At 50.5% G+C, this 20,470-nt stretch overlaps 1 protein-coding gene across 1 annotated transcript in view; it reads left to right on the forward strand.

Annotated features, from left to right (window-relative positions):
* Positions 1–16,354, forward strand: part of LOC140720434 (uncharacterized) — a 128,907-nt gene extending 112,553 nt beyond the window's left edge. Inside the window, exons 4-9 of the mRNA XM_073035286.1 lie at positions 5,228–5,347; positions 5,770–5,886; positions 6,929–7,144; positions 11,950–12,092; positions 14,326–14,390; positions 15,278–16,354. Of these exons, the coding sequence (XP_072891387.1) occupies positions 5,228–5,347; positions 5,770–5,886; positions 6,929–7,144; positions 11,950–12,092; positions 14,326–14,390; positions 15,278–15,467 (851 nt within the window). The 3' untranslated portion in view covers positions 15,468–16,354. The remainder of the gene's footprint in view (positions 1–5,227; positions 5,348–5,769; positions 5,887–6,928; positions 7,145–11,949; positions 12,093–14,325; positions 14,391–15,277) is intronic.
* The last annotated feature ends 4,116 nt before the right edge of the window (positions 16,355–20,470 follow it).

The raw sequence follows: 20,470 nt of genomic DNA on the forward strand, positions 1-20,470 counted from the left end.
CAGCCCTCTCTTTCCCACTCTATCTTCTTCTCTCTCTGTCCTCACCGCTCCCCCATTATTTACGGGTCTCTCCTCCTTCCATTTCTCTCTCTCTCTCTCTCTCTCTCTCTCTCTCTCTCTCTCTCTCTCTCTCTCTCTCTCTCTCTCTCTCTCTCTCTCTCTCTCTCTCTCTCTCTCTCTCTCTCTCTCTCTCTCACTTTCCTCCCCAGACCGTCTGACCTCCACCTACTCAGAGCTGAACTTTCGGAAAGACAAACACCTCACAGATGAGGGTGAGGATCCTCCCATTGCCTCGGGACCCGGCGAGCTTCGAGTCACTGCACAAACAGGTCAGACTTCACAGTACCGACGCCATTCAGTACTGACCACAATCTGGGTAACAAAAGGTTGATAATCGGCGCCCCAATTCCATATTTCTTTGTTTTCCCTCTCAACATAGGCCTGTGAACTCTGGTCCTCGATTCTCCAAGACGATAGAAAATGACTCTGCGTGTTCACTCTGTCTCTCCACCCCGTGGCTTTATATACCTCTGAAAGGTCACCCCTGCACTCCAAGGAATATAGTCCAAACATTCCTGACCTCGCTCTTTAACTCCCTCCATCGCGTCCCGACAATATTTTTGTAACCTCCATCTGCACTCTTTCCAGTTCAAATGTTTTCCAAGAGTCTCCCCTCGTAATAATGATCAGAGACGTATTTTCAGACGAACACCTTGATTGTCTAATTTACTAAGCACGTGAATTGATACACAAAACACCTTGTGTCCACACCGGCTAACTCACCCTTACCTGCCATGCACGGTCAGAGAACAGAAAAGATATCACCAGTTGAAAGGGAGCTTCTGCTGCTGGTCACGTGTTTCCTTGTGAAGGGAAGGTCGTGCCTCACGAGCCTAACTGAGTTTCTTGAAGAGGTAACAAAAACAAATTGACGTGGGTAGGGCGGTAGATGTTGTCTACATAGACTTAGTAAGGTCCCCACGAGAGACTCATTCAGACAGACATGATGCATGGGATCAGTGGAATCTTGGCTGTTTGGATAAATACATTGGCATAAAGGAAGAAAGCAGAGGATAGTTGTGGAAGGAAAGTTTTCTGCCTTGAGGTCGATGACCAGTGGAGTGCCGGAAGGATCTGTCCTAGGGCCCTTTGCTCTTTGTGATTTTTCTAAATGACCTTGATGAAGAGGCGGAAGGATGGCTGGGTAAGTTTGTGGATGCCACGAAGATTGGAGGAGTTGTGGATGGAGCTGCAGTTTGTCGAAGTTTACATGACAGGCTGCAGTGTTGGGCAGATGGAGTTCAATTCGGACAAGTATGAGGTGATGCATTCTGGAAGGACAAACCAGAATGCTGAGTACGGGGTTAATGGTCGGTTACATAAGAGTGTCGATGAACAGTGGGATCTTAGGGTTCAAATCCATACATCCTTCAAGGTCTCTGTACAGGTTGATAGGGTAGTTAAGAAGGCTTATGGGATGCTGGACTTCATTAATAGGGGGATAGAGTTCAAGAGTAGTGAGGTCATGTTGCAACTCTACAAATCTCTGGTGAGACCACACTTAGAGTATTGTGTTCGGTTCTGTTCACCTCATTATAGGAAGGATGTGGAAGCTATGGAGAGGGTGCAGAGGGGATTTACGAGGATGTAGGCTGATTGGAAAACAAGTTTTACGAGGCAAGGTTAGCAGTGCTGGGAATTTTCTCTTTGGAGCGTAGAAGGATTACAGGGGCTGATAGAAATTGACAAGATTATGACAGGCATATATAGAGTGGATGGCCAGTACCTGTTTCAAAGGGCACCAATAGCAAAAACCAGTGGACATATATAAAAAGTTAAGGAAGTGAAATTTAGGGGGGATCAGTGGTAAGTTTTTTTTTACATAGAGGGGTCTGGATGCCTGGAATGTCTTGCCACTGATGGTGGTGGAGGATAAAAACATTAGGGGTATTTAAGAGCCTCTTGGACAGACACATGAATGAAAGAAAAATAGAGTGTTACGGGGTAGTGTCGGTTCAGTACTCGTTTTAGGGAATATATGTGTCGGCACAATATCGAGGGCTGAAGGGCCTGTACTGTGCTGTAGTGTTCTACTTTCTAGGGTCTAGTATCCCAGTACACAATGCCGGGGTCAGACACTGAGCTAAGCTCCCTCCCACTCTCCGCTGTGCTCTAGTGTTCTAGGTTCTAGGGTCTAGTATCCCAGTACACAACGCCGGGGTCAGACACAGAGCTAATTTCCCTCCCACTCTCCGCTTTGCTGTAGTGTTCTAGTTTCTAGGGTCTACTATCCCAGTACACAATGCCGGGGTCAGACACTGAGCTAAGCTCCCTCCCACTCTCCGCTGTGCTCTAGTGTTCTAGTTTCTAGGGTCTAGTATCCCAGTACACAATGCCGGGGTCAGACACTGAGCTAAGCTCCCTCCCACTCTCCGCTGTGCTGTAGTGTTCTAGTTTCTAGGGTCTAGTATCCCAGTACACAATGCCGGGGTCAGACACTGAGCTAAGCTCCCTCCCACTCGCCGCTGTGCTGTAGTGTTCCTGTGTTCTAGTGTCCACTGCTCTGTCCCCGTCAGACCTACTTGGCTCCTCTGTCAGCTTGGCATGTTCCTGTGTGTCAGGGCCGGGCAGGACGCAGACACTGAAGTACCAGGGGGAGGACACGATGGGGATGCCATGGCATTTAAGGGTTACTGCAGGCGGGGCTGGATCCAAGAGTTCAGACGAGTCAAGCAAGCAGGAGGATCCCACAGTTCAGACGAGGAAGGCAGGCCGGAGAATCCCATAATTCGGGGCAGACAGGCAGGCAGATCCCACAATTCGGGGCAGGCAGGCTGATCCCACCGTTCGGGGCAGGCAGGCAGGCAGGTAGATCCCACAGTTCGAAAGCAGGCAGGCAGATCGCACAGTTCGGGGCAGACAGGCAGGCAGATCCCACAATTCGGGGCAGGCAGGCTGATCCCACCGTTCGGGGCAGGCAGGCAGGCAGGTAGATCCCACAGTTCGAAAGCAGGCAGGCAGATCGCACAGTTCGGGGCAGGCAGGCTGGCAGATCCCATAATTCGGGGCAGGCAGGCAGGCAGATCCCACAGTTCGGGGCAGGCAAGCAGGCAGGCAGGCAGATCCCATAATTCGGGGCAGGCAGGCAGGCAGATCCCACAGTCCGGGGCAGGCAGGCCGGCAGATCCCACAGTTCGGGGCAGGCAGGCAGGCAGATCCCACAGTTCGGGGCAGGCAAGCAGGCAGATTCCTCATGGCGGGCCGCACGGATCCCGGGCAGGGCCGCCTCCCAGGCGGAAAACACAGAGGCCTGGGCCAGTCGCGGACACCTGGGCAGGTGCCGGGCACAACACTTATGAAGTAATAGGTGGAAAAGGTAGAACTCCCGCCGGGCAGCGGCAGTCCGGCCGGAGCCGCCCGACGGAGGCAACGGGTAGGAAGCTGTGTCCAGGGTAAGCAGAAGAGCTACAGTGATCCACCGGGTACATTGGTAAATTGGGAAAGGCAACCGACAGCGTGGCAGCGCAAGCAAGGAGAATAAGGCGGAACAGCGGGACCAGCGCACAGGAGAGAAGTCGGGGAACAAGACCAACCGGATTGAGCATATACAGAACATCCCAGCAACCAGGGCAGAGCAGGATTCCGAGCAGGGCGACAACCAGGGCAGGACAGGATAGAGAACAAAACGACCACCCGCCCGGTCTCCGTCCCACGGCCCCTTATAAACACCGGCAGCCGAATTGGACACAGGCGCGCCTCCTTGATCCAGGGTGATCTTAACAGGCTCAAAGGGGCCGGGAGGGACAGCTGCAAGACCCGGAGTCCGAATACTCGGATCGGATCGAGAACCGGAACGCCTTTTCCCGACCGGACCGGACCCTGACACTGTGGAACTCCGCCCATCTTTGCCGATGCACCACCGAAAGCATCCAATCACGATACAACTCGGCTTGGGAAGGAAGCTACTCCCTCCGTGACCGGAGGAAACTGCAGAGAGTCGTGGACACAGCTCGGCAAATCAGGCCTCACCGCCACGGACTCTCTCTGCACTTCCCGCGGCGTCACTGAAGCAGACAGCCAGCCTGGATAACTCTCTTACACCCCCATCATCTGCTATCGGTGCAAGATACGAAAGCACGTTTAACCAGGCTCAAAGACAGTTTCTACCCCGCTGTTATCAGACTATTGAGCAGTCCACTATTCCGATAAGATGTACTCTTGGCCTCATAGTTTACTTCGCCGTCGCCCTTGCGCCTTATGGTCTGCCTGACCCGCACTTTATCTGTAACTGTAGCACTTTACACTGCACTCTGTTACTGTTTTACCCTGCTCTACTCCAATGATGTGATCTGTATCTATGGCATTCCACTGGCGCTCTCCTGTCTGTGATGTATATGTCGGGGTGCAGAGGAGGGAGGACAGTGGGAGAGACGGTGAGGAGGGGGCATAGTATAAAACTTAAAAAACACTCTCACTCTTCCTTTCCCTTGTTTCCCCTCCCTCCCCTTCTCTCACCCCGTCTCCTCTCTCTATCCTCTCTCCCTTCCTCTATCACCCTGTACGTCCATCAAACTCTTTCCCCATTGTCTCCCACTGCCTGATGATATTTGCCCTTTCCTCTCACTGTCATCCCCTGCCGAACCCCACCCGCTCTCCCCACGTCTCTCTGTCTCTGTTTACAGCTCATCTCACCTTCATTCCTTCAGTTCCTCCCTATCCATCTATATGTCCCTCTCCCCGCAACTCTTCCCCTCAATCTTTCCCCTCTCTCAAATTATCTTCTCTCTCTTCCCCATCCCTCTCCCACTGTTCTCCGCACACGCTCCCTTCTCAATCACCCTCTCTTTCGCTCTCTCTCGCACCTTTCACTCCCTTCTCACTTTACCCGTCTTTCTGCACTTCCCCCCGCACAGTCTCCTCTCCCCCTCTGTCTCTCACTCTCTCTCCCCTTTCTCACCTCGTTCTCTTTCCCCATTGCTCTCGCGTTTTCCCACCCATTGCGCCATCGCAATCTCCCGGTTCCTGCCCATCGCTTTCACCGTTTCTTCTCTTCTCTCTCCTTTCACTTCCCCAAACCATTTGTCTCGCAGTCTCTCAGCCCCTCTCTCCCCCTCGCTTACCAATCTCTCTCTCTTCTGCCGTCTCTTCTCTCTCCGCGAGTCTCTCCCCCATTCTCTCCCGCTGTCTCATTCTCTCCCTTATCTGCCTGTCCGACTGTCTCTCCCAGATGATCTGACCTCCACATACTCAGAGCTGAACTTTCGGAGAGACGAACCCCGCATCGATGAGGACGAGGATCCTCCCATTGCCTCGAGAACCAGAAAGATGCCAACCACTGCACAAACAGGTCAGAGTTCACAGTAGTGACGCCATTCTGGAAGCGTCAGATTCGCCCGAAACTTTCAACTTCAAATTCATCTGCCTCGACCACTTCTCTGGGAGCTCGTTCCACCTCCTGTCCGAAATGTATATAAACGTCCTGTTAGAACTGAGATACGGAGAAATTACTTTAATCAGGGGGTGGTAAATCTGTGGAATTAGTTGCCACGAACAGCTGTGGAAGTCAAGTCATTGGGTGTGTTTAAGGAAGGGATAGATAGGCTGTTGGTTAGCCAGCGTTTCAAAGGCTATAGGGAGAAGGCAGGGGAGGGTGGATGACTGGAAGAACTTGATCAGCTCATGATTGAGTGGTGAGCAGACTCGATGGCTCGAATGGCCTAACTCTGCTGCTATATCTTATGGTTTTATGGTCGTGTGGTCTCTCCACAGCTGTGCCAGTTCAACAGTCGAATGTGAAGATCGGAAATAGACCGCACCGTCTGATCTGCCTACTCTGCCTAGTTACAGTCGCCCTCATCGTGACAGTGGTCACACTCTCGATCCATGGTGAGTGGAACGGGCTCCGGTTGGAGTCAGACTATGAATAAAGAGAGTGTAATAAATTGTTATTGTAAAACACCAGAGCGACACCGACACGCCCCTTACCGTAACACAGATTAAAACCCATCACCATAACTCGGACACACCCCTTACCGTGAAAAAAAACACGGCCTTAACCGTAACACAATCAAGAATCGTCCTGACACCGACACGCCATTCACCATTACATCAACAATGCTGTTTCCGTAGCACGGTCACGACCTGCAACGAGACACAGATGCACTCCTGACCGCGACACTGACACGACCATCGCCGTGACACACACATGGCAGTCACACTGACCTCAACTGTAACATCGACATGACCCTGACCGTGTCACTGATAAACTCCTCACGTTGACACCGACACACACCTCACAATGACTCCGACACTATCTTCACCGTGACACTGAGGTACCGTACACCGTGACACCTTCACGCTCTTCGACTTGAACCGCTCCGCACCGCATCGTGACAAAGACTCACACGTCATAGTACTCTCAGTGACACAGCTCAGCGTGACCCTCGCACACACACCGTGGCCATGACGTGTCCCTCACCGTGACACAGGCATACCCCTCTCTATCAGAACAGCACACCATGACACAGATACTCCACCCACGGTGACACCACCAGGCCCCTCACTCTGACATTTTCCTCGTCTTAACATCGATGATACATTTCCTTGTGACCCAGCACACCTCTCGCCGGGGTACAGAATCTCCCATCACAGTGATACCGACTCGTCCCTCACAGCAACTCGGACATGCCCCGCAAGGTACTGACGCAGACCCCCATGGTAACAACAGCAAAACCTTCATCGGGACACTGATAACCCCTCAGTGTGACTCAGCCACGCCCCTCAAGATAACGCTAACTCCTCTCACTGTGCCACAAGCACATCCTTCACTGTGACACGCTTCACCGTGACACTGACACAACACTCTCTGTGACCCGTTCGGTAGCGTGACGCTGACTCACGTGTAATCATCCTTTACCATGTCTCTCAGTATCACAGATTCTTCAGTCTAAGATCACCACCGACCGAAACTATCATGAGTTAAACTCATCCCTTCAGTCCAAGCTTTCTGCGCTCAACTCTAATCTGTCCAATCTTAAACGAATGCACAGCGATCTCCGTCACCAGTTCACTGAGATGGAAACGAAGTACAGATCTGTCAACGAAACCAAGGCTCACATCTGCGAATTCTTGACCAGCAGAAGAGGTGAGACATCATCCCCCTCTTTCACCCGCTCCTCATCACAGGGCAGGCATTGAGAGAGGAAGCGTCACTCTGTGCTTGACATCGGGAGTGTGTGAAAAGATGGTATGGAGGGTGATTCACTCTGTGTTTGTCCTGGTGAGTGCGTGATGGGGCTGCGTGGAGGAAGTTTCACTCTATCACTGAATCCAGGAGAGTGTGATGGGACGTTGTGGAAGTGGATTCACTCTGTGTCTGACAACGGGATTGTGAGACGTAACATTACAGCTTCACTCTATGTCTCACTCCGGGAATGTCTGATGGGACAGTAAGGATCCATCTTCACTCTGTGTCTGATGTCGGGATTGTGTGATGGGGCACTGCCCAGAGAGATTCACACCGTGTATGACCTCTGAAGTGTGGAGAGAGTTCCACTCTGAATCTGGGAGTGTGTGACCAAAATAGTGCAGACGGGACCGTGTGGAGGCAGCTTCCCTCTGTGTCTGACACTTTGCTGTGAGGTGTGTTGAGAAACTGTAGAGCGAGAATCACTCTTCTTCTGAGAGAATGGGAGATTTTATAAAGCGAGCAGATTGAGAAGGTGGATGTCATTTCTTCGGCAGTTTGGGCGGGGCACGACTACGCAAGCGCGTGAAAGTCGGCCTCTGAAGCAGCGAGAGGTTTTAAAAAACGAACAGATTAAGGGAGCGGAGCAGTCGAGTGCAGGATGTGGGAATTCAGGGCGAGCCAAATTGCCCCTGGTGACTACACCTGTAAAAGGTGCATCCAGCTGCACCTTCTAACAAACCGAGTTAGGGAACTGGAGCTGGAGCTGAATCAGCTTCGGGTCATTCGTGAAGCAGGGGCAGAAATAGACAGGAGTTTCTGGGAGATAATAACCCCTAAGAGTCCGGAGACAGGTTGCTGGGCGACCTCAGAACATCCCTGTGGCCGTTCCCATCAAAAATAAGTACACCGTTTTAGATACAGCTGATGGGGAAAAGTTGCATTGGTCACGTCTCTGGTACGAGGCAAGGCCCTGAGCTCAGAAAGGAGGGAGCGTAAAGAGGAGAGCAGTAGTGATAGGGGATTCAATAGCGAGGGGTGTAGATAAGAGGTTCTGTGTGAGAGATTGAGAATCTCGGGTGGACTGTTGCCTCTCTGGTGCAAGGAACCGTGATGTCTCGGAACGAGTTCTCAGCATTCTCAAGAGGGAGGGTGAGCACTCAGATGCCGTGGTCCATGTAGGGATCAATGAAGTGAATAGGATAAAGGAGGAGGTTCTGCACAGAGAGTTTGGGGAGTTTGGGGCAAAATTCAATGACGGAACTCCTGGGTTGAAATTTCAGGATTGCTAACAGTGCCACGTGCCAGTGAGGCTGGAAATAGGTTAAAACACAGCTAAATACGGGGCTAAGGAGTTGGTGCAGGAGGGAGGGCTTCAAGTTTCTGGACAATTGGGTCTTGTTCCAGGGAAGGTGGGGCCTGTTACTATGGGACGGGTTGCACCTGAACTATAGGGGGACTAAAATCCTTGCGGGAGGGTTTGCTAGTGCTGCTGCGGTGGATTTAAACTAGATTTGCAGGGGGAGCGGAACCAGAGTGATAGAGGAAATAGTGAGGTGGAGGAGGATAAAGATAATGAGAGAACTGCAAGTTTAGTGCATGGAGCAAAGCCAGATGTAACGCATAAAAAAGGCTTTGAGGAAAGAGAAGCAGAATAAAGGGTGTAAAGGTAGTAGGTTAGAAGGGCTAAAGTGCGTCTCTTCAATGCCAGAAGCGACAGGAACAAAGGTGATGAACTGAGAGCTTGGATACGTACATGGAATTACGATGTAGTGGCGATTACAGAGATGGCTAGCACCAGGGCAGGAATGGATTCTCAATATTCCTGGATTTCAGTGGTTTAAAAGGGTTAGAGCAGGGGAAAGGGGGAGAAGGGGTGGCGTTAATGGTCTGCAATAACACTACAGCTACAGAAAGTGTGGCTAATGCAGCAGGATCCTCCTTTGAGTCAGTATGGGTGGATGTCAGGAGCAGGAAGGGAGCAGTTACTCTACTGGGGGTATTCTATCGACCTCGTAGCAGCAGAGACATCGAGGAACAGACTGGGTGGCATATTTTGCAAAGGTGGAAAAATAACAGGGTTGTTATCCTGGATAACTTTAACTTCCCTAATATTGATCGGCACCTGATTAGTTCCAATGGTTTAGATGAGGCAGAGTTTGTTAAATGTGTCCAGGACGGATTCCTGTCACAGTATGTTGATAGCCCGACGAGGGTGAATGCCATGTTGCATCTAGTATTAGGTAACCAACCGGTTCAGGCCACAGATCTCATAGTGGGTGAGCATCCGGGGGACAGTGACCAACGCTCCCTGGCCTTTAGTAGTATCATGGGAAATGATAGAATCGGAGAGGACGGGACATTTTTAATTGGGGAAGGTCAAAAACATAAGGCTGCAAAGCTTGAACTTGCGGGTGGGGATTGGGACGACGTATTTGCAGGGAAATGTAATATGGACACGTGTTTGATGTTTCGGGATCTCTTGCAGAATTTTAGGGATACATTTGTTCCGGTGAAGAAGATAAAGCATGGTATTGTGAAGGAATTATGGGTGATAAGTGAGTTGGAAAATCTAGTCAGGTGGAAGAGGGCAGCATACATGGGGTTTAGGATGCAAGGATCAGATTGGGCTATTGCGGAATATAGGGTAGAAAGAAATGAGCTTCAGACGGGGCTGAGGAGAGCAAGAAGGGGGCGTGAGAAGGCTTTGGAGAGTAGGGTAAAGGAAAACCCCAAGGCATTCTTCAGTTATGTGAAGAACAAAAGGATGACAGGTGTGAAGGTAGGACCGAATAGAGATAAAGTTGGGAAGTTGTGCCTGTTGGTTGTGGAAGTGAGCAAGGTCCTCACTGAATACTGCTCTTCGGTGTTCACGAATGAAAGGGAACCTGATGACACTGAGGACAATATGAGCGAGGTTGAAGCTCAGGAGTATTGCTGATATTAAGGGAGAGGAGGTGCTGGAGTTGTTGAAGTACAATAGGACGGATAACTCCCAGGGGCCTGACGGAATAGTCCCCAGGCTGCTCCAGGAGGCAAGGGAAGAGATTGCTGAGACTGGCTCGGATCGTTCTGTACTCGTTGTCCACTGGAATGGCACCGGTGGATTGGAGGGAGGCGAATGTTGTCCCCTTGTTCAAAAAAGGAAGTAGGTGTAGTCGAGGTAATTATAGGCCTTACATCTGCGGTGGGAAAGATGTTGGAAAAGATTCTTAGAGATCAGATCTACAGGCATTTGTAGAATCATAGTCTGATCAGGGGCAGTCAGCATGGCTTTGTGAAGGGCAGATTGTGTCCACGAAACCTGTAAGTTCTTTGAGGAGGTGACCAGGTATATAGATGAGGATAGTGCAGTGGATGTGATCTATATGGATTTTAGTACGCATTTGATAAGTTTCCACACGATAGACTTATTCAGGAAGTCAGAAGGCATGTGATTCCAGGAGGTTTGGCTTGCCTGCAGAAAGCAGTGTGCCGTGAGGGAGGGAGTACATTCCGATTGGAAGTTGTGACTACTGGTGTTCCCTGATAATCTGTTCTGGGACCCCTACTGTTCGTGATTTTTAATAACGAGCTAGATGTGGGGGCAGAAGGGTGGTTTGGCAAGTTTGCAGTCGACACAATGGTTGCTGGTGTTGTGGATAGTGTAGAGGATTGTTGAAGATTGCAGAGAGACATTGATAGGATGCAGGAATGTGCAGGTGGTGTTCAACCCGTAGAAGAGTGAGGTCGTACACTTTGGAAGGACAAACACCATAGCAGAGCACAAAGTAAATGGCACGATACTTGGTCGTGTGGAGGAATAGAGAGGTCTGGGTTTACATGTCCACATATCCCTGAAAGTTGCCTCACAAGTTGATAAAGTATTTAAGAAAGCTTATGGGGTGTTGACTTTCATAATTAAAGGGATATTGTTTTTAGAGTCGCGAGGGAATGATGCAACTCTATAAAACCCTGTTTAGGCCACAGTTGGAATACTGTGTCCAGTCTGGTCGCCTCAGTATAGGAATGATGTGAAAGCATTGGAAAGGGTACAGAGGAGATTTACCAGGATGCTGTCTGGTTTAGAGAGGATGCATTATGAACAGAGATAACGGCAGCTAGGGCTTTACTGTTTGCAGAAAGAAGGAGGATGAGAGGAGACATGATAGAGGTATACAAGATATTAAGAGGAATAGATAGAGTGGCCAGCCAGAGCCTCTTCCCCAGGGCATCACTGCTGAATACAAGAGGACATGGCTTTAAGGTAAGGAGAGGGATGTTCAAGGGTGTTGGGATATTAGAGGAAGGTTTTTTTACTAAGAGCGTGGTTGGTGCGTGGAATGCACTGCCTGTGTCAGTGGTGGAAGCAGATACACCAGTGAAATTTAAGTCATTATTCTATAGGTATATGGAGGAATTTAATTTGGGGGATATATGGGAGGCAGGGTTTAAGAGTCGGTACAACATGGTGGGCCGAAGGGCCTGTTCTGTGCTGTACTAATCTATGTTCTATATCTGTGTCTATTTGACGTGTGTGCTGAGGAATTTTCCTCCGGGAGTGTGAGATGGATGGTGTGGAGGGATATTCACTGTGCCTGATCCTGTTAATGTGCGATGGGACGATTCAGGGGGCGGGGAAATTCTCTTTGTGCCTGACCTCAGGTGAACGTGATGGGACAGCATGGCGTGAAATTCACTCTGCGTCCGCCGGGTGTGTGTGATGGAAAAGTGTGCAGGGAGATTCACTCTGTGTCTCACTGTCCCTTGTTCCTGATTTCCAGAGCAAACCTGTTCCGAGAATTGGGTCACAAATAATGGCCGGTGTTATTACGTTTCCACGTTTGTAACATCTTTCTGCAAAGCGATTCAAGATTGTTCAAACCGTGATTCAAGGCTGCTTGAAATCAATTCTACGGATGAAGAGGTATGTGCCACAGCAGGAGAAGATCCCACAGAAACACAGAGTGACTGTCCCTCTACACCGTCCCACCACACAATCCCGGGGTCAAGCACAGAGTGAATCTCCATCCACACCGTCCCATCACACACACCCGGGGTCAGACACAGAGTGAATCTCCCTCCACACCGTCCCATCACACACTCCCGGGGTCAGACACAGAGTGAATCTCCCTCCACACCGTCCCATCACACACTCCCGGGGTCAGACACACAGTGAATCTCCCTCCACACCGTCCCATCACACACTCCCGGGGTCAGACACAGAGTGAATCTAAACTCCACACCGTCCCATCACACACTCCCGGGGTCAGACACACAGTGAATCTCCATCCACACAGTCCCATCACACACTCACGGGGTCAGACACAGAGTGAATCTCCCTCCACACCGTCCCATCACACAATCCCGGGGACAGGCACAGAGAGAATCTCCCTCGGCACTGTCCCATCACACAATGCCGAGGTCAGACACAGAGTGAATCTCCATCCACACCGTCCCGTCACACACTCCCGGGGTCAAGCACAGAGTGAACCTTCCTCCGTACCAACCCATCACACACTCCCGGGATCAAACACCGAGTGAAACTCCCTCCACACCGTCCCATCAGACTCTCTAGGGGTCAAACACATAGTGAATCTCCCTCCACACCGTCCCATCACACAATCCCCGGCTCAGACACAGAGAGAATCTCCCTCCGCACTGCCCCATCACACACTGCCGGGGTAAAGCACAGAGTGAATCTCCCTCCGTACCGTTCAATCGCACAGTCCCGGGATCAGGCACAGAGTGAAGCTCCCTCCGCACCGTCCCATCACACACGCCCGGGATCAGGCACAGAGTGAAGCTCCCTCCGTACCGTTCAATCGCACAGTCCCGGGGTCAAATACAGAGTGAATCTCCCTCCGCACCGTCACATCACACACTCCCGGGGTCAGACACGGAGAGGATCACCCTCCACACCGTCCCATCACACAGTCCCGTGGTCAAACACAGATTGAATCTCCCCCCACACCGTCCATCACACACTCCTGTGGTCAGACACAGAGTAAATCTCCCTCCACACAGTCCCCTCACACACTCCCGGGGTCAGCCAAAGTGTGAATCTTCCTCCACAGTGTCCCATCACACACACCCGGGGTCAGGCACAGAGTGAAGCTCCCTCCACACCGTCCCATCACACACTCCCGGGGTCAGACACAGAGTGAATCTCCCTCCGCACCGTCCCATCACACACTCCCGGGATCAGGCACAGAGTGAAGCTCCCTCCACACCGTTCAATCACACACTCCCGGGGTCAAGTACAAAGTGAATCTCCTTCCACACCGTCCGATCACACAGTCCCGTGGTCAAACACAGAGTGAAACTCCCTCCACACCGTCCCATCACGCACTCCCGGGGTCAGACACAGAGTGAATCTCCCTCCGCACCATCCCATCACACACTCCCGGGATCAGGCACAGAGTGAAGCTCCCTCCGCACCGTCCCATCACACACTCCAGGGATCAGGTACAGAGTGAATCTCCCTCCGTACCGTTCAATCGCACAGTCCCGGGGTCAAATACAGAGTGAATCTCCCTCCGCACCGTCACATCACACACTCCCGGGGTCAGACACGGAGAGGATCACCCTCCACACCGTCCCATCACACAGTCCCGTGGTCAAACACAGATTGAATCTCCCCCCACACCGTCCATCACACACTCCTGTGGTCAGACACAGAGTAAATCTCCCTCCACACAGTCCCCTCACACACTCCCGGGGTCAGCCAAAGTGTGAATCTTCCTCCACAGTGTCCCATCACACACACCCGGGGTCAGGCACAGAGTGAAGCTCCCTCCACACCGTCCCATTACACACTCCCGGGGTCAGACACAGAGTGAATCTCCCTCCGCACCGTCCCATCACACACTCCCGGGATCAGGCACAGAGTGAAGCTCCCTCCACACCGTTCAATCACACACTCCCGGGGTCAAGTACAAAGTGAATCTCCTTCCACACCGTCCGATCACACAGTCCCGTGGTCAAACACAAAGTGAATCTCCCTCCACAGTGTCCCATCACACACGCCTGGGGTCTGACACACACTGAAACTACCTTCACTGAGTCGCGGAAGAGATTCTTGTTGTACTCAACTGAGAGAAGATCCGTATCATAGTTTTCGATTCTTGGCATTAATACAGTAAATTTAAATTTCCTAGAACTTTGTATCCCGCAACCTTGTGAACCAAACCCGTATATACTGGATTGGAAAATGCGAAAACGGGTGAGATTTGGACTGTTCTGCCGGGTGACAGTTGGGTATTGTGATAGTCCTAACGGGAGAAAATAGAATTCGTTTACAGTCTGAAGTAGTTTTGTGGAAAAAGTGAGGGGTATTGAGATTTGTTTGTATGTGTGTAGGGGGTAGTATTTTGGGTGGACACATGTCGGCCGGGGAAGGACAGGGCAGTGGGAATATTTCGGAAACTGGCAGGGGGCAGTAGGGAGAGAACAGTACACAGGGATTATTTTGGTACTGACGCATGTCAGTCAGGAGAGCGCGCGTGCAGTGGGATCATTTTGGAGATAGTCGCCGGCCTGTCAGGAGAGGAAGCAACAGGGGGATTACTTTAGTGAATGACTTAGAGCTGAGGGGCGGGAGTAGGACAACTGCATTAGTTTGGAGAACAGTATAGGGCGATGGGCACACAATGGGTTAATATGATTAGTTCGGAGGTAGTCGCCGGGCTCGAGGAGAGGGAAGAACAGTGTGATTCGTTTGCTGAATGACATAGATCTGGCGGAAAAGAGCTGGGCAGCTGGATTAGACGGTGGGACAGCGAGATTTGTTCGGGGACTGAAACAGATCAGAGGGGAGAGGGTGGTCCTGTTCTACTCGTATGGGGACTGACAGAAGAATCTGGTGAGGAAGCGGTTCGGTGGGATTAGTTTCGGGTCACAGGATTGTGGGGAGACATTGGGACCGTGCTGTCTGCCTGGGTACTGACACGGGGCCGTGGGGGGAGAGTGGTTGAATGGGATGGGTTTGGGAACTCACGCAGGCAGTTAGGAGAGAGCGAATTCATGTGATTAGCTTGGGGACGGTCTCGGCTCGGGTTCTCTGCTTGAGCTGTTTTGTCTCTGTTGAAATTGTTTAACTCTCTTGGATAGGAATGTGAGCTTGGCCCTCCTATACAATGTGTCCCCGGGGCCGTCCGTCTGCATATACTGCGAGTCGTACGTAAGAGGTAGCCCTTGTGATCGTGATCGGCGTTTCATCTGCGAGAAGTCGGCACCTTTGCTCCCGGATATTCCTGAAAAGATCCAGGGTCTCTGTCAACAGCCAGTGGAGTCGACATGAATCAAGCGACTACCCCCATTTTCTCCTCCTTCTCTCCCCTTCACTCTCACTTTCCGATACTGTCAAATTTCCTCCCCACTCTCTCTGCCCCTCCCTCCTACTCCATCTCATCCTCTTGTCACAACCATATTCTCCCCACTAGACACCGACAAAGCCCTCTCGCCGTCTATCCCTTTCTTTCTCGCCATTTCCCCCGTCCCGCTCTTTCCCGCTCCCTCTACCTTTCACTCTACCCCCTCTCCTCCCCTTATCTCCTCGAACTTTCTCCGCCCGCACTTTCTCTGCTCCCTCTACCCACCTCTCACATTTCTCCCCTTCCCTCTCCCAGGCACTTTGTACCTCCCCGACCCGTTCTATCTAAACCCTCCGTCTCTCTGATCTTTCCCTCTCTTTCTGCTTTCCACCCACTCTCACCTCAATCCTGTGCCGTCTGGTTCTCGATAACCCAACCCTGGGTGAAAGTCTGTGCGCATTCCCTCTGTCTCTGACCTTCTCGGGTTTATGTAACTCTGTAAATTTACAACTGCGCTCCAGGGAATGAAGTCCCAATCTTCCCTCCCTCTCTCCATAACTCAGCCCTCCGAGTTCCGGCAGTATCCCCGCAGAATTCACTGTACACTATATCCAGTTCACTGACATTTTGTCCTAAATCAGGGCGGACTCACCGACGTATTGTACCACGGCAACGTGACCTCCCGACTCCTGGACTCGGTGTGACTGGTGAAGACCAGCGGGCCAAGTGTCCTGTCCACCCTATCGGATGTTTTCCACAAGAACCGCTATTTCAATTATTATCTGAAGCTTATAACCCTTGGAATTTGTTCTTTTGAAGCATCAGTACGGAGCAAAGATGTACAATTAATGTAAACTGCAAATATTAATAAACACCGCAGAAAAGTCGAGTTTTTGCTGATGCGTTGAAAGATGTGATGGGGCAGGGGAAGAAGCTGTTCTTGAATCGCTGTGTGTGGGTGTTCTGTCTCCCGGAGCTGTCAAATACTCCTCCTATAATACGATGTCCAATCCCGTTATCATTCCCGTGAACCCTCTCCAATGTCTCACATCCCCTGTGAGATAAGCGATCGAGATCTGCCCACAAAACTCCAAATGTGACCTCAACAGTGACGTATTAAGCCTGAGAATGACGTCCTTGCTTCGACGTCCCAGTCCTCTCGAAATGAATACTGTCATCGCATTTGCCTTCCTCACCACCGGCTCAAGCTGCAGGTTAAACTTCTGGGAAAGCTGCACGAAGTCTCCAAAATCCCTCAGCACCGCAGATTGTTTTTAACCCTTACACACTGTGCCGGTCATGTTTGACCCGTTCTGACATTTGGCAACATTAAAAACACCCTGAAGGTTTATACTTTTGTACAGGTGCTGCAAATGTTTGTACATTGAGGCTGCTCCGGGTCGGATTTGACCCGTATCTATTGAAATGGATTTTACATCTCTGGAAAATTAATTAAATATTCATCACCCATTTATTAACGTCAGATAGGCTATTTATACATACGAAATAGATCTGCGGTTCAAACTTTTGTATAGTCATTTGTTATGAAGGGATTCTTGGGCCGGTTAAAAATTGACCCAGACCATTCTGTGGAGGAATAGAATATGAATAGGTTGCCTGGATTAAAAAACATAAATAATCCCTCCCTTTAGAAAATATTCTACGATTTTTAATTTTTTTTGTTGTTGAATGACCATACGATTCCCGGCACTGTATTCATTCTGCCACGTCTATTTTCATTCTCCTAATCTGTCTGAGCGCTTCTGCAGCCCCACAGCCCCACCCCCAGGCTTCTTCAGCACATCTTGTCGCTCGGTAACGTTGCTACCGACTGTGGTTTCCGGATGAGGGAGTCTATCATCCAGTTGCAGAGGGACGGACCCCAGCCCGGGATCTGGAGTCGGTGATTAAAACTGGGAGCACGTGCGCGCTGAATAATCCACATCCTGTCACGCGCACTCACAGTATCTGGGACAGAATTCCAGACGACTGGGAAGGCGGAGCGCTGGAGATTGCTGAGAACGGAGAGTGGAGGACGGAGGGGGTTTAGCTCTCCTATTGACTTGGGTAGTGTGTGATGCGATTGTGCGGGTTTTGAGCTGGGGAGTTGCAGTTGAACTAAACAGTATCCGAATCGTGAGTGTGTGAAGGGATGGGGAACAGGGAATTCGCTCTGTGTCTGTACCAGAAATAATGTGATGGGACAGTGTCGAGGGAGCATCACGTGTTTGATGCCGGGGATCTACCATAGGACGGTGTGGAGGGAGCTGTACTCTGTGTCTTCTCCGGAAAGGGTGTGATGGGACAGTGTGGAGGTAGATTCAGTGTCTCTTTGACTCCGGAAATACGTTATACGACTGTGAGTGGGAGCTTCACTCTTTTTCCGAAAATTTGGGACAGAGTGGAGGGAGCTTCACTCCTTGTCTGACCCCGAACTTGTGTGATGTAATGTTGGTGAGGGAGCTTCACTCAGCGTCTGACTCCGGGTTCGGGAGCGAGGAAATGTGTGCATTATAAACCAGTGCCTCGCGTTTGTTTGAACAACAACCAATCCGCAAGGCGGGTTCATCAGCAAGAGAAAATAAAGATAGAAACATAGGAACATAGAAAACCTACAGCACAATGCAGGCCCTTCGGCCCACATTGTTGTGCCGAACACGTCCCAACCTTAAAATAAAATACTAGGCTTACCGATAGCCCTCTATTTTTCTAAGCTCCATGTACCTATCCAAAAACCTCTTAAAAGACCCTATCATATCCACCTCCACCACCGTTGCCGGCAGTCCATCCCACGCACTCACCACTCTCTGAGTAAAACTTACCCCTGACATCTCCTCTGTACCTACTCCCCAGCACTTTAAACCTGTGTTCTCTTGTGGCAACCATTTCAGCCCCGGGAAAAAAGCCTCTGACTATCCACACGATCAATGCCTCTCATCATCTTGTCGTTATACGATGACTCTCTGTCAGGTCATATTGGGAGGAAAATAGACCGAATGTTCAGTTCTTAGGAAACTGGGTGACGGTCCGGAGATTCAATTGGTTAAATAATCCAGGCCCAGTACAGCGTCTCCCTGTGGCCAAGCGGCTCAATAACAGGTGCACCAGTTTGTCTACTTCTGGTCGGGGGCGACAGGTTAAAATGGCCAAGTGGAGATATATCTCACTGGTCAGGACGACACAAGAACATCCATGAATACAGCCAAACGAGACAGCGTTACTCCAGAAACAAGGTGCAAAACACATTGTCAGCATTCAAACACGGCAGAAAGCACAAAAATATGTATAAAATAGAAAAAAATACCACCGCAGTTGGTTGCAGGAGAGGTAGGACCGTTAGCTTAATATTCTGAGATTCGGCTGTTTTAGTCGTGCTAATGCGCAAACAATGCAAACATGAGGGGCGGCTTTGCGTCAGGAAAAATGTCACGGCGGTTGTCAGTCAGGAGAGACTGGGGAACTCGGCCCGGTGAGGTTTTTTGGGAGGAACTGAGGAATAAGAAAGGTATGAACTCGATCATGGGACCATATTATCAATTACCTAATAGTCCCGGGGATTCAGAGGAACAAATCTGTGGAGAAACATACGGTTGTGGTATTGGGTGATTTTAACAGGTATTAACTGTGAGCCCCGTTCCGTGAAAGGACCATTGGGGTAGTTTCTCAAATGTTTTCAAGAAAGTTTCCTTAATCGTAGGTAGATAATTCCAAACAGAGAGTGCAATACTGGATCTCCTCCTGCGGAATGGAACAAGGCAGGTGACCACTTTGCATCACGTGATGATATTGCCATTAGATTCAAGGTGATTATGGGAAAGGGTATTTATGACATCGGGTTTACTTCTAAATTGAATGAAGGCTGACATTTTTTGGCGGCAGGAATGATCTGGCAAGTGCGGATTCGGCCAGGCTGTTTTCTGGCAAAGATGAACCTGCTAAGTTGGAGCCCAAGCGCTGTTTCATAAGAATACGGGGAGGTGTCGGATCACAACCAACAGTGCTGGAAATGGATTTCCTACGGTTAAGCCCTGAGTGCTCAGCACGAGCGCTTGAATTACAGACTTTCCAGGAAGGATTGTGACTGGCAGAAACTGTCAGTCCGAGTTTTAAAGTTAAAGTGACAGCGAAGCACACTCCAAATGAGGCCTCAGCAGAGACTTAAAATTAAATCCTTGCCCGGGAAATGAATGCGAACCTTTTATTAACCTTCCTCACCACCGAGTCCTTGAACAATCCAGCCTGTTGGTGGCAAAGGTTTTCAGTGCCCTGCCAGGTACACATTCGGAACCCGGTGACCTGCGAGGGTTCACCCACCTGAGGGATGATTCGTACATCGGCCTTCGAGACAGAGGTCACAGAAGAGAAGGGGGCGAGCAGAGCCGAACTTGGTGCCCCTCTCGAACGTCTTTTTCAACAGCGAGGTGACTTCTCAACCCGAATACTTACTCATTTACAACCTTCTTCGTCTCCGTCATCTCCTCCCTCTCTGACATCCGAACAGTTTTATGTTACCCCATCCATCCGCTAAAACCTACCCCGACTCCCTGACTCCACCTTACTGTGCACCACTACCCGTTTCAGATGTTCCTACTTCTCCTACTATTCCACTCCTGCGTCTCGGTCAATCTCTCCCTCTCCCCCACTCTCGGTTGGTCGCAGGACAGATCCACTGAGATGCTGACACCCGGCAACACAAGAACTTAAATTCAGACCATGAGATATAGGAGCAGAATTAGGCCATCGAGTCTGCTGCGCCATTTCATCATGTCTGATCCAGGTCCCCCTCAGCCCCAATCTCCTGCCTTTCCACCGTATTCCTTCATGGTCTGAGTAATCAACAATCTGTCCAGCTCTGACTTCAATATATCTAAAGTCAGACTCCACAGCCGCCTGTGTAACCCATTCCACAGATTTACCATACTGTGAGGAAATAAATTCCTCCTGTGATGTGATCTTATGTTTCATTCGCTATGGACTGTGCCTTTAAGGA

Source organism: Hemitrygon akajei, unplaced genomic scaffold, assembly GCF_048418815.1.
Source record: "Hemitrygon akajei unplaced genomic scaffold, sHemAka1.3 Scf000042, whole genome shotgun sequence".
NCBI classification, from domain to species: domain Eukaryota; kingdom Metazoa; phylum Chordata; class Chondrichthyes; order Myliobatiformes; family Dasyatidae; genus Hemitrygon; species Hemitrygon akajei.